A 13,823-nucleotide genomic window follows, 5' to 3' on the forward strand; every position below is an offset into this window, starting at 1 on the left:
AGAGACTGATAGCCAAGTTCCGCACACATGAGGACGGTCTCAACAGGGATCTTGGGTTCATGTCGCACTATCTGTAACCCCCGTTACTTACCTGGGTTTGCAAAACCTCACTTACTGTACTGTCTGGAGACAATACACATCTCTTTAAACTGTGATCAGTGCTCCTACCACTCACATTGTCAGCCACTTCAGGTCTTGAACAGCAGGTTAGGTGTAAGGATTCGCATTTTAATCAGTAATCTCTAAACTGTCTGTGCTTTATATGCTCTGTCTGAGGCCAGAACTCTCCATTCACCTGACGAAGAGGGTAACCCCCTCGAAAGCTTGTGAGAATATTATCAAATAAATAGGTTGGACTAAAACCTGGTGTTGTCAGACTTTTTACTGTGTTTACGCCAGTCCAACGCCGGCATACCCACATCAGGGCTTTCTTTACGACAGTGTCAGGACAGGTTGTTGGTGATGTGGCCACTTAAAAATTTGAAGCTCTCAACCATTTCTACTTTGTCCCCATTGATGTAGACTGGCGCATGTTCTCCACTACTCTTCCTGAAGTCGATGACTATCTTCTTCCCTGTCCTCCTGCTCCATGCCAGTTCGCCAAGATCCCTGCCGAATTGCTCTTTCCCCTACTCCCACCCGTCTATCCTGTCACCTGCTAGACGTGCACACCCAGTCTATCTCTTCATTCCTCTTCTCTTCTATCTGTCTCTTTCCCACGCTACCAAGCATAGACTCTCGCCGTTCAGCAGAACCACCTGATGATCTTAAGTCGAGAAGAGGTTGCTGGTTGAAGCCTGGATGAAGTTGCTGCATCGAGAACAGCTACCTCTTGGCAGCTGTTCTGTGAAAAAGATACACGTGGTCGATGCTCCACCCAGCCAGTACTGAATGTGGTGTTCCAGAGTCTGGGAGCTGGAGGCCTTCACCTTCTCCTCACCTCTGTAAAGTACACCAGGCCTTTTGAAGGTAAGTGCTAACTTTTACACATCATGTCGGTCCAATGTGCTCTGGAGCAGAGTGATTTCCCATTGGCAATGTAGGTGATCAGGCATGTGGGGGGCAGTTCCAACTAGGCCTCCATCTGCATCCTATCAATGGGATGCAAATTGGTTTCCACCAGGCTATGGCAGGAAATATGATCCGCCAGGATGGTGGGAGCACAAGATCCACCGGCACATTATACCAGCAGAGAAACGGTTTTTCAGCTCCTGCTGCATCGGCCATTAGATCCAGCATAGGGAGGACTGGAAAATTCCACCTCCAGGGCTCAGTAACTCTGATGACTCCTGTCTTGATTCATACCCTTCAATAACCTGATTACCTGGTTTAAGGTGATGACCACAATATGAATGTTGTTTCTTACCCACCCCCTGAGGGCAGTTACATACACACACTCTTCCATGTTGTAGAGTACGTGTTTATATAAATTGCCACATGATTATTACGCGTTTCTATCGACAGTTGACAGGTGTTGATGAGTATTCTGTAGGGTTCTGGTGATTATTGCTAGAAACACAGAAGCCCTTGATCCCAGATTAACTGATTGATCCTGTCCCATCTTTCATTGTGATGGTGACCTAATTCCATTGCTATGTTGTACAGATAACAGGTCATCAGTGTGCATTTTTACAGATCATTGTGTGTATTAGTGCATTCATCTGGGATGCTGTGTGTAATAGCTGCTTCTGACAGTGGCATATAGGTTTAATATATATATAGGTTTACAGCATGGAAACAGGCCCTTCAGCCCAACTTGTCCATGCCGCCATTTCTTTTTAACCCCTAAGCTAATTGCAGTTGTCTGCATTTGGCCCACAGCCCGCTAAACCCATCTTATCCATGTAACTATCTAAGTGCGTTTTAAAAGACAAAGTTGTACCTGCCCCTACAACTATCCCTAGAACATAGAACAGTAGAGCACAGTATAGGCCCTTCGGCCCTCAATGTTGTGCCCAGCTATGTCCAAACCCAAGATCAAGCTATCCCACTCCCTATCATTCTGGTGTGCTCCTTGTGCTTATCCAATAACTGCTTAAAAGTTCCTAAAGTGTCCGACTCACTATCACAGCAGGCAGTGCATTCCACACCCCAACCACTCTCTGAGTGAAAAATCTACCTCGGACATCCCTCCTATACCTCCCACCATGAACCTTATAGTTATGCCCCCTAGTAACAGCTACATCCACCCGAGGAAATAGTCTCTGCACGTCCACTCTATCAATCCCTCTCATCATCTTATAAACCTCTATTAAGTAGCCTCCCATCCTCCTCAGCTCTAAAGAGAAAAGCCCCAGTTCCCTCAACCTTTCCTCATAAGACCTATCCTGCAAACCAGGCAGCATCCTGGTAAATCTCCTCTGCATTCTCTCCAATGCTTCCATATCCTTCTTATAGTGAGGTGACCAGAACTGAACACAATATTCCAAATGTGGTCTCACCAACGTCCGGTATATTTGCAGCATAACCCCATGGCTCTTAAACTCAAGCCCCTGTTAATAAACGCTAACACACTATAAGCCTTCTTCACAGCTCTATCTACTTGAGTGGCAACCTTCAGGGATCTGTGGATATGAACCCCAAGATCTCTCTGTTCCTCCACATTCCTCAGAACCCTGCTGTTGGCCCTGTAATCCTCATTCAAGTTTGTCCTACCAAGATGAATCACCTTGCACTTACCAGGGTTAAACTCCATCTGCCACTTTTTGGCCCAGTTTTGGATCCTATCAATGTCTCTCTTTGCAGCCTGCAAGAGCCCCCACCTCATCCACTACTCCACCAATCTTGGTGTCATCAGCAAATTTACTAACCCATCCTCCAGCCCCCTCTTCCAAGTCATTGATAAAAATCACAAATAGCAGAGGACCCAGCACTGATCCCTGTGGTACCATTGGTAACTGGCCTCCAGTCTGAAAATTTTCCCTCCACCACCACCCTCTGTCTTCTATGAGACAGCCAGTTACTTATCCAATAGGCCAAATTTCCTTCTATCCCACACCTCCTTACTTTCTTCATGAGCCTTCAAAGGGGAACCTTATCAAATGCCTTACTAAAATATACAACATCAATTGCTCTACCTTCGTCTACACACTCAGTTACCTCCTCAAAGAACTCAAATTTGTGAGGCAGGACCTACCTCTCACAAAACCGTGCTGACTATCCTGGATTAAACTGCATCTTTCCAAATGGTCATAAATCCTATCCCTCAGGACCCTTTCCATTAACTTACCGACCACCAAAGTAAGACTAACTGGTCATTCCTATTTCCTTTCTTGAAGAGAGGAACAACATTTGCCAATCTCCAGTCCTCTGGGACAATCCCCGTGGACAGTGAGGACCCAAAGATCAAAGCTAAAGGCTCCACAATCTCATCCCTTGCCTCCCAAAGTATCCTAGGATGATCCCATCTGGCCCAGGGGACTTATCCACCCTCAGGTTTTTCAAAATTGCTAATACATCTTCCCTCAGGAGATGTAGATCAGTGTGTCAGAACGCCACAGGGTATTTGCATTTGTACACAGTGATTTGTGTCGATGGATCAGCGTGAGTTTGTGCACTGTGTTAAGGTACACAGTGTGTTTCTGTCTGTACACTGTCAGACCTCTACTGAATACAGAACTGCTCTTATCTCCCAGCTTTATATCTTGCTCTAAATAGATCAGAAGTAAAACTGATTCTATTGGTTGTAAATCCATAAACTTTGGGAGTGTAAGGTTTTCATCAGTTGCTAGGATATGTTATGATGTGATCCTCTGATATTGACTATTTCTGAAGTCAGGAGTTTTGTTTGACACAGTACACACAGCATTTGAGTGGATTCATCAGTATCACTGACCTTTGTAATGTATTTTATGTGATTACAGAGCCTCGCCCTACTGCTGAGCAACTCTGATGGCTCCTGTCTTGATTCATACCCTTCAATAACATGTTTATCTGGTTTAAAGTAATGACCATGATACGAATGTTGTTTCTCACTCAAAGCCCGAGGGTAGGTACGTGCATTCCTGCATTCATTGACTCACGCACTTATACACACCTTGATGTATACCTATACGCATCATTATCATAGACAAAATTAATTGATACTCAGAAGTTAATAAATTCACAGCCAGTATTGTTTTAAAATGCAAATTGCATCTGACTAACTCGACTGAGTTATTTGACAGAGTAATGGAGATTAAGAGAGTGTGATTAATATTGTGTATTTAGACTTTCCCAAGGTATTGGATGAAGTGATACGTAAATCATGGGATTCAAGAGACCGTGGCAACATGTAGATGCTGAGAGATTGTTTCCGCAGGTCAGGGAGTCCAAAACACAGGCGGCACAGTCGCAGGGTAAGGGGCTGATCGTTTAGGATTGAAATGATAAGAAATTACTTCACTCAAAGTGTGTGAATCTTTGGAACTCTCTACCTCAGAGGAATGTGAATGCTCCATTGTTGAATACATGTAAGGCTGGGAAAGGGACGTTTTTGGTCTCTCAGGGATTGAAGGGATATGGAGAGTGGGTGGAAAAATGAAGTTGAATCTCCATCAGTCATGTTAGCACTGAATGGTAGAGCAGGCAGAATGGGCCAGATAGACTATTCCTATTTCTTGTGCATAGCTACAAAATTGTCTGGGAGACAGAAAGCAGAGATGAGTAGTAAACAGTTATTTCTTAGACTAGAGGAAAGGATACTCGCTGTGGGATCGCTATTCTTGTTGACATATATTGACAATATTGGGAATACAGAATATAATTTCAAATCATCCAGATGAGGTGATGGTTGTGAAGGGAGGTAATGTAACTGGGATATTAGTCCACAGGCCTGGACTGGAGAAACATTTGTTCAAAACCCATCACAGAAGCTGGAGAATTTAAACTGAATTAATCAACAGAATAGAATACCAGCCTCATTTATAACAATTTTAAAATAACTGGATTGTCATTAAACTCATCGGGTTCTCGAATGTCCTTCAGGGAATGAAATCTGCCATCCCTACCCCAGTCTGGCCTATTTGTGACTCTAGGGGAGGCGATGGTCCAGTGGTATTATTGTTACACTATTAATCCCAAAACTCAGCTAACGTTCTGGGGACCCGGGTTCGAATCCCACCACGGCAGATGGTGGAATTTGAACTCAATTCAAAAAATGTAGAATTAAGAATCTACTGTTGACCGTGAAACCATAGTCGATTGTCGAGAAAAACATAAGAACATAAGAAATAGGAGCAGGAGTAGGCCATCTAGCCCTTCGAGCCTGCCCCGCCATTCAATAAGATCATGGCTGATCTGTCGTGGCTCAGTTCCACATTCCCGCCCTCTCCCCATAACCCTTAATCCCCTCTCTTATCAAAAACCCATCAACCCGTGTCTTAAAAATATTTAGCGAGGTAGCCTCCACCACTTCAACGGGCAGAGAATTCCAGAGATTCACCACCCTTTGAGTGAAGAAGTTCTTCCTCAACTCCGTTCTAAACCGTCCCCCCTTTATCTTGAGGCTGTGCCCCCTAGTCCTACTGTCCTTTCTGAGCGGGAAGAGTCTCTCCACCTCTATCCTATCCATCCCATTCATCATCTTATATGTCTCAATGAGATCTCCCCTCATTCTTCTAAACTCTAACGAGTACAAGCCTAGTTTATTCAGCCTCTCCTCATAGCTCAACCCCCTCAACTCCGGAATCAGCCTAGTAAACCTCCTCTGCACTCCCTCCAAGGCCAAAATATCCTTGCGTAAGTGCGGCGACCGAAACTGCACACAGTACTCCAGTTGCGGCCTCACCAATGCCCTATACAGCCGCAGCAAGACTCCCTACTTTTATATTCAATCCCCCTCGCTATGAAGGCCAGCATCCCATTCGCCTTCCTGACCACCTGCTGCACCTGCAGGCTGGGTTTTTGCGACTCATGCACAAGGACCCCGAGGTCCTTCTGCACTGTCGCCTGCTGCAGTTTTTCGCCATGTAAGTAATAATCCTTCCTACCATTATTCCTACCAAAGTGGACCACCTCGCACTTGCCAACATTAAATTCCATTTGCCAGTTCCTGGCCCATTCGCCCACCCTATCTAGATCCTTCTGTAGACTCTCCACACCTTCCGCGCAATTTGCTGTTCCACCAATCTTGGTGTTATCAGCAAATTTCGACACCCTACACTCGGTTCCCTCCTCCAGATCATCTATATAAATGGTAAATAGCTGAGGCCCCAGCACTGACCCCTGGGGCACTCCACTAGTCACCAACCGCCAATCCGAATAGCACCCATTGACCCCGACTCTCTGCCTCCTATTTGACAACCAATCCTCTATCCACGCTAACACCCTACCCCCAACTCCATGTCACCTGACCTTCTGCAATAACCTCTTGTGAGGTACCTTGTCAAACGCCTTCTGAAAATCAAGAAAGACCACATCCACCGGCTCTCCTCTATCCACCGCCCTAGACACATCCTCATAGAACTCCAGTAAACTTTCTCCCCATAACCCTTAATTCCCTTGTCTGTCAAAAACCTATCTACCCGTGTCTTAAATGTATTTAGCGAGGTAGCCTCAACCACTTCAACGGGCAGAGAATTCCAGAGATTCACCACCCTTTGAGTGAAGAAGTTTCTCCTCAACTCTGTTCTAAACTGCACCCCCCCCCTTTATCTTGAGGCTGTGCCCTCTAGTCCTGCTGTCCTTTCTGAGCGGGAAGAACCTCTCCACCTCTACCCAATCCATCCCTTTCATCATCTTATATGTCTCAATGAGATCTCCCCTCATCCTTCTAAACTCTAACGAATACAAGCCTAGTTTATTCAGCCTCTCCTCATAGCTCAACCCCCTCAACTCTGGTATCAGCCTAGTGAACCTCCTCTGCACTCCCTCCAAGGCCAAAATAACCTTGCGCAAGTGCGGCGACCAAAACTGCACACAGTACTCCAGCTGAGGCCTCACCAGTGTCCTGTACAGTTGCAGCAAGACCTCCCTACTTTTATATTCAATCCCCCTCGCTATGAAGGCCAGCATCCCATTTGCCTTCCTGACCACCTGCTGCACCTGTAGGCTGGGTTTTTGCGATTCATGCACAAGGACCCCCAGGTCCTTCTGCACCGTAGCATGCTGCAGCTTTTCGCCCTGTAAGTAGTAGTCCTTCCTACCATTATTCCTACCAAAATGGATAACTTCACACTTGCCAACATTGTATTCCATCTGCCAGGTCCTCGCCCACTCGCTCAGCCTATCTAGATCCCTCTTACAGACTTTCCACACCCTCCGCACAATTTGCTGTTCCACTTATCTTTGTGTCATCAGCAAATTTTGACACCTTACACTCGGCTCCCTCCTCCAGATCATCTATATAAATGGTAAATAGCTGAGGCCCCAGCACCGATCCCTGGGGCACTCCACTAGTCACCAACCGCCAATCCGAATAGCACCCATTGACACCCACTCTCTGCCTCCTATTTGACAGCCAATCCCCTATCCAAGCTAACACCCTACCCCCAACTCTATGCCCCCTAACCTTCTGTAACAACCTTTTGTGCGGCACCTTATCAAACGCTTTCTGAAAATCGAGAAACGCCACATCCACTGGTTCCCCTCTATCCACCGCACCAGACACATCATCACAGAATTCCAATAAATTCGTCAGACACGACTTCCCCTTAATGAAACCGTGCTGTGTCTGCTCTGTCAAACAATTCTCCTCAAGATGCCTCACTATTTTCTCCTTGATTACTGATTCAAGCATTTTTCCTACAACAGACGTTAAACTAACCGGCCTATAAAACTAATCTAATTCACTAATATAGATCATAGAACATTACAGCGCAGTACAGGCCCTTCGGCCCTCGATGTTGTACCGACCTGTGAAACAAATCTAAAGCCCAGCTAACCTACACTGTTCCAATATCATCCATATGTTTATCCAATGGCCCTTTAAATGCCCTTCACCATCACCATCCGAGGACCTATCTAATCTTCTAATCATCTTGTGTGCCTCTATTAAGTCACCTCTTAACCTTCTTCTCTCTAACGAAAACAGCCTCAAGTCACTCAGCCTTTCCTCATAAGACCTTCCCACCATACCAGGCAACATCCTGGTAAACCTCCTCTGCACCCTTTCCAATGCCTCCACATCTTTCTGATAATGCGGCGACCAGAACTGTACGCAATACTCCAAGTGCGGCCGCACCAGAGTTTTGTACAGCTGCAACATGACCTCATGGCTCCGAAACTCAATCCCTCTACCAATAAAAGCTAACACACCGTACGCCTTTTTAACAACCCTATTAATTTGGGTGCCAACTTTCAGGGAGCTATGCACACGGACACGGAGATCTCTCTGCTCATCCACATGACCAAGTATCTTACCATTAGTCCAGTACTCTGTATTTCTGTTACTTCTTCCAAAGTGAATCACCTCACACTTTTCCGCATTAAACTCCATTTGCCACCTCTCAGCCCAGCTCTGCAGCTTAGCTATGTCCCTCTGTAAGCTGTAACATCCTTCCACAGTGTTCATAATTCCATCGACTTTAGTGTCATTCGCAAATTTACTAACCCATCCTCCTATGCCCTCATCTAGGTCATTTATAAAAATGACAAATTGCAGTGGCCCCAGAACAGATCTTTGAGGTACACCACTAATAACTAAACTCCAGGATGAACCCATCAACCACCACCCTCTGTCTTCTTTCAGCTAACCAATTTCTGATCCAAACCGCAAAATCACACTCAATCCCATGCCTCTGTATTTTCTGCAATAGCTTACCGTGGGGAACCTTATCAAATACTTTACTGAAATCCATACACACCACATCAACTGCTTTACGCTCATCCACCTCTTTGGTCACATTCTCAAAGAACTCAATAAGGTTTGTGAGGCACGACCTACCCTTCACAAAACCGTATTGACTATCCCTAATCAAATTGTTCCTTTCAAGATGATTATAAATCCTATCTCTTACAATTCTTTCCAAAACTTTGCCCACAACAGAAGTAAGGCTCGCTGATCTATAATTACCAGGGTTGTCTCTACTCCCCTTCTTGAACCAGGGGACAACATTTGCTATCCTCCAGTCTTCTGGCACTATTCCTGTAGACAATGATGACATAATGGTGTACTGGCCTTCATTAATCAAGGGATTGAGTTTAGGAGTCGGGAGGTAATGCTGCAACTTTATAAGACCCTTGTCAGACCCCACTTGGAGTACTGTGCGCAGTTCTGGTCGCCTCACTACAGGAAGGATGTGGAAGCTATTGAGAGGGTGCAGAGGAGATTTACAAGGATGTTGCCTGGATTGGGAGGCATGCCTTATGAAGATAGATTGAGGGAGCTGGGACTCTTCTCCCTGGAGAGACGAAGGTTGAGAGGTGATCTAATAGAGGTTTATAAAATGTTGAGAGGAATAGATAGGGTGGATTCTCAGAGGCTATTTCCCAGGGTTGAAATGGTCGCTATGAGAGGACACCGGTTTAAGGTGCTGGGGAGCAGGTGCAGCGGAGATGTCAGGGGTAAGTTTTTCACTCACAGGGTGGTGAGTGTGGAATCGGCTGCCATCGGTGGTGGTAGAGGTGAACTTGCTGGGGTCTTTTAAAAGACTTCTGGATGAGTACATGGGATTTAATGGGATTGGGAGTTATAGATAGTTCTATGGCCTGGTAGGTATGGATATGATCGGCGCAACTTGTGGGCCGAATGGCCTGTTTGTGCTGTAGTGTTCTATGTTTTATGTTCTATGTTAAAGATCGAAGCCAAAGGTTCTGCAATCTCCTCCCTAGCTTCCCAGAGAATCCTCGGATAAATCCCATCCGGCCCAGGGGACTTATCTATTTCCACACTTTCCAGAATTGCTAACACTTCCTCCTTATGAACTCAATTCCGTCTAGTCTAATAGGCTGTATCTCAGTATTCTCCTCGACAACATTGTCTTTTTCCTGTGTGAATACTGATGAAAAATATTCATTTAGCGCCTCTCCAATCTCTTCAGACTCCACACACAACTTCCCACTACTGTCCTTGACTGGCCCTAATCTTACCCGAGTCATTCTTTTATTCCTGACATACCTATAGAAAGCTTTAGGGTTTTCCTTGATCCTACCTGCCAAAGACTTCTCATGTCCCCTCCTGGCTCTTCTTAACTCTCTCTTTAGGTCCTTCCTGGTTAACTAGTAACTCTCCAGTGCCCTAACTGAGCTTTCATGTCTCATCTTTACATAAGTCTCCTTCTTCCTCTTCACAAGAGATTCAACTTCTTTAGTAAACCACGGTTCCCTCGCTCAACCACTTCCTCCCTGCCTGACAGGTACATATTTCTCAAGGACACACAGCAGTTGTCCCTTGAACAAGCTCCACATTTCAATTGTGCTCATCCCCTGCACTTTCCTTCCACATCCTATATCCTAAATCTCGCCTAATGCCATCATAATTTCCTTTCCCCCAGCTATAACTCTTGTCCTGCTGTATATACCTATCCCTTTCCATTGCTAAATGTAATTGAATTGTGGTCACTATCACCAAAGTGCTCCAAGTCTAACACCTGGCCTGGTTCATTACCCAGTACAAATCCAATGTGGCATCGCCTCTTGTTAGTCTATTTACATACTTCGTCAGGAAACCCTCCTGCATACATTGGACAAAAACTGACCTATCTAAAGTACTCGAACTATAGCTTTTCCAGTCAATATTTGTAAAGTTAACATCTCCCATAACAACTACCCTGTTACTTTCGCTCTTATCCAGAATCATCTTTGCAATCCTTTCCTCTACACCTCTTGAACTTTTTTGGAGGCTTATAGAAAACTCCCAACAGGGTGACCTCTCCTTTCCTGTTTCTAACCTCAGTAGATGAGTCCTCATCAAATGTCCTTTCTGCCACCGTAATACTGTCCTTGACAAACAATGCCACACCTCCCCCTCTTTTACCACCTTCTCTGCTCTGACTGAAATATCTAAACCCTGGAACCTGCAACAACCATTCCTGTCCCTGCTCTATCCATGTCTCCGAAATGGCCACAACATCGAAGTGCCAGGTACCAATCCACGCTGCCAGTTCACCCATCTTATTCCAGATGCTCCTGGTGTTGAAGTAGACACACTTCAAACCACCTTCATGCCTGCCAGTACACTCCTGCCACCTTGAAACCTTATTCATGACTTAACTTCTCACTTCATCCTGTACACTGGAGCAACAATCCAGGTTCCAATCCCCCTGCTGAATTAGTTTAAACCCTCCCGAAAATCATTAGCAAATTTACCCCCCCAAGGATTTGGTACCGCTCTGGTTCAGGTGTAGCCCGTCCTGTTTGTAGAGGCCCCACCTACCCCAGAATGAGCCCCAATTATTCAGACATCTGAATCCTTCCCTTCTACACCATTTCTGTAGCCACGTGTTCAACTGCTCTCTCTCCCTATTCCTCTCCTCACTAGCGCGTGACACGGGCAACAAACCAGAGATGATAACTCTGTTTGTTTTAGCTCTAAGCTTCCATCCTAACTCCCTGAATTTCTGCCTTACATCTCCATCCCTTTTCCTACCTATGTCATTGGTGCCTATGTGGACCACAGCCTGGGGCTGGTCCCCTTCTCCCTGAAGGATCTTGAAAACACAAGCCAAGACATCAAGGACCCTGGCACCTGGGACACAACACACCAACCACGAGTCTCTCTTGTTCCCACAGAACATCCTAATGTCCTTTAAAATCTGCTGTCTTTACCTGGTCTGGCCTTCATGTAACTCCAGAGCCATAACAATGTGGTTGACTCTCAACTGCCCTCAACAACTAGGAATGAGCAATAAATGTTGGTCAGACAGCAACACCCATGTCCCATGAATGAATAAAAAACTGCCCATAGTAATGTATTTGACTCTTACTTGCCCTGTGAAATGGCCAAGTGACATACTCAGTTCCACTAAATTAATGCAGAAAAGCTGAATAAAAACCAAACCAGACAAGCTGACCAACATCAACTAAGACACCAGAAATGACTAAAGTACATCTGTCCAGTTTGTCTGGCAAAGTCCTTGTAATGATGCACTTTCAAAGACTTCACTACAAATACAAAATCAATCTACTAATATGAAAAACTGTACAATAATGCAGCACGGTTGCCCTGGTGCTTGAGATGTCCACTGCCCAGGAGAGGACTCCAACCCCCCACCAACCCTCTTCTGCTGTGTTGCCCTTAAAGGGACAATAACCACAAATCACCACACCCCTCCTCCTTTAATTCCTTTATACAATCTCAATCACTAAATTACTCTGTCTTAAATCCTAACTACACATTATACATGATTTGGACAATTACAAATCGAATCTTTGAAGGGTTTTCTGTTTTGTGTAGAATGGTGTCATTCTGTAGTCTGAGATACTTCCACCGGATTGTCATTAACTGGAACTGCAATAACGGTACCTCTTTTTGCACAGGCAGTTCGTTACTACTTGCTTCCAAAGAGACATAGTTATGTCTATAACAGGTCACTGAGATATTTTGGTGTTTACGGGTTTGAAAACATTTCTTGACAGTAACACAGATTGCTGGAGTATCTCTCTACTCCTCAAGTCCACAAGAAGTCAGACAAATCAACTTGGCCAATTGCTACAATCAGTTTACTCTCAATCATCAGCAAAGCAATGGACGGTGTCGTCAACAGCACTGTCAAGTGGCTCGTACTCAGCAAACTGCACATTATAACTCAGTTTGGGTTCCACCAGGACTACTCCGGACCCTTGCTTCAAACATGGACTAGAGTGTTAAACTGCCTTTGACATCAAGGCAACATTTGAGTCCTAGCAAGATTGAAGTCAATGGGAATCGGAGTGAAAACTCTCCATTGGTTGGAGTCATAAGAACATAAGAACATAAGAAATAGGAGCAGGAGTAGGCCATCTGGCCCTTCGAGCCTGCCCCGCCATTCAATAAGATCATGGCTGATCTGTCGTGGCTCAGTTCCACTTTCCCGCCCTCTCCCCATAACCCTTAATCCCCTCTCTTATCAAAAACCCATCAACCCGCTTCTTAAAAATATTTAGCGAGGTAGCCTCCACCACTTCAACGGGCAGAGAATTCCAGAGATTCACCACCCTTTGAGTGAAGAAGTTCCTCCTCAACTCCGTTCTGAACCGCCCCCCCTTTATCTTGAGGCTGTGCCCCCTAGTCCTACTGTCTTTTTTGAGCGGGAAGAGTCTTTCCACCTCTATCCTATCCATCCCATTCATCATCTTATACGTCTCAATGAGATCTCCCCTCATTCTTCTAAACTCTAACGAGTACAAGCCTAGTTTATTCAGCCTCTCCTCATAGCTCAACCCCCTCAACTCCGGTATCAGCCTAGTAAACCTCCTCTGCACTCCCTCCAAGGCCAAAATATCCTTGCGCAGGTGCGGCGCCCAAAACTGCACACAGTACTCCAGCTGCGGCCTCACCAATGCCCTATACAGCTGCAGCAAGACCTCCCTACTTTTATATTCAATCCCCCTCGCTATGAAGGCCAGCATCCCATTCGCCTTCCTGACCACCTGCTGCACCTGCAGGCTGGGTTTTTGCGACTCATGCACAAGGACCCCGAGGTCCCTCTGCACCGTCGCCTGCTGCAGTTTTTCACCACGTAAGTAATAGTCCTTCCTACCATTCTTCCTACCAAAGTGGACCACCTCACACTTGCCAACATTAAATTCCATTTGCCATTTCCTGGCCCATTCGCCCAGCCTATCTAGATCCTTCTGCAGACTCTCCACACCCTCCGCACAATTTGCCTTTCCCCCAATCTTGGTGTCATCAGCAAATTTCGACACCCTACACTCGGTTCCCTCCTCCAGATCATCTATATAAATGGTAAATAGCTGAGGCCCCA

General features: G+C 45.6%; 1 protein-coding gene across 1 annotated transcript in view; it reads right to left on the reverse strand.

The window, feature by feature from the left end:
• myo15b (myosin XVB) overlaps positions 1-13,823 on the reverse strand; it is a 322,763-nt gene that overhangs the window by 175,278 nt on the left and 133,662 nt on the right. Inside the window, exon 25 of the mRNA XM_080209162.1 lies at positions 11,507-11,567. Coding sequence (XP_080065288.1) covers positions 11,507-11,567 — 61 coding nt within the window. The remainder of the gene's footprint in view (positions 1-11,506; positions 11,568-13,823) is intronic.

This window comes from Carcharhinus amblyrhynchos, chromosome 21, assembly GCF_965287045.1.
Source record: "Carcharhinus amblyrhynchos chromosome 21, sCarAmb.v2.hapA, whole genome shotgun sequence".
NCBI lineage: Eukaryota > Metazoa > Chordata > Chondrichthyes > Carcharhiniformes > Carcharhinidae > Carcharhinus > Carcharhinus amblyrhynchos.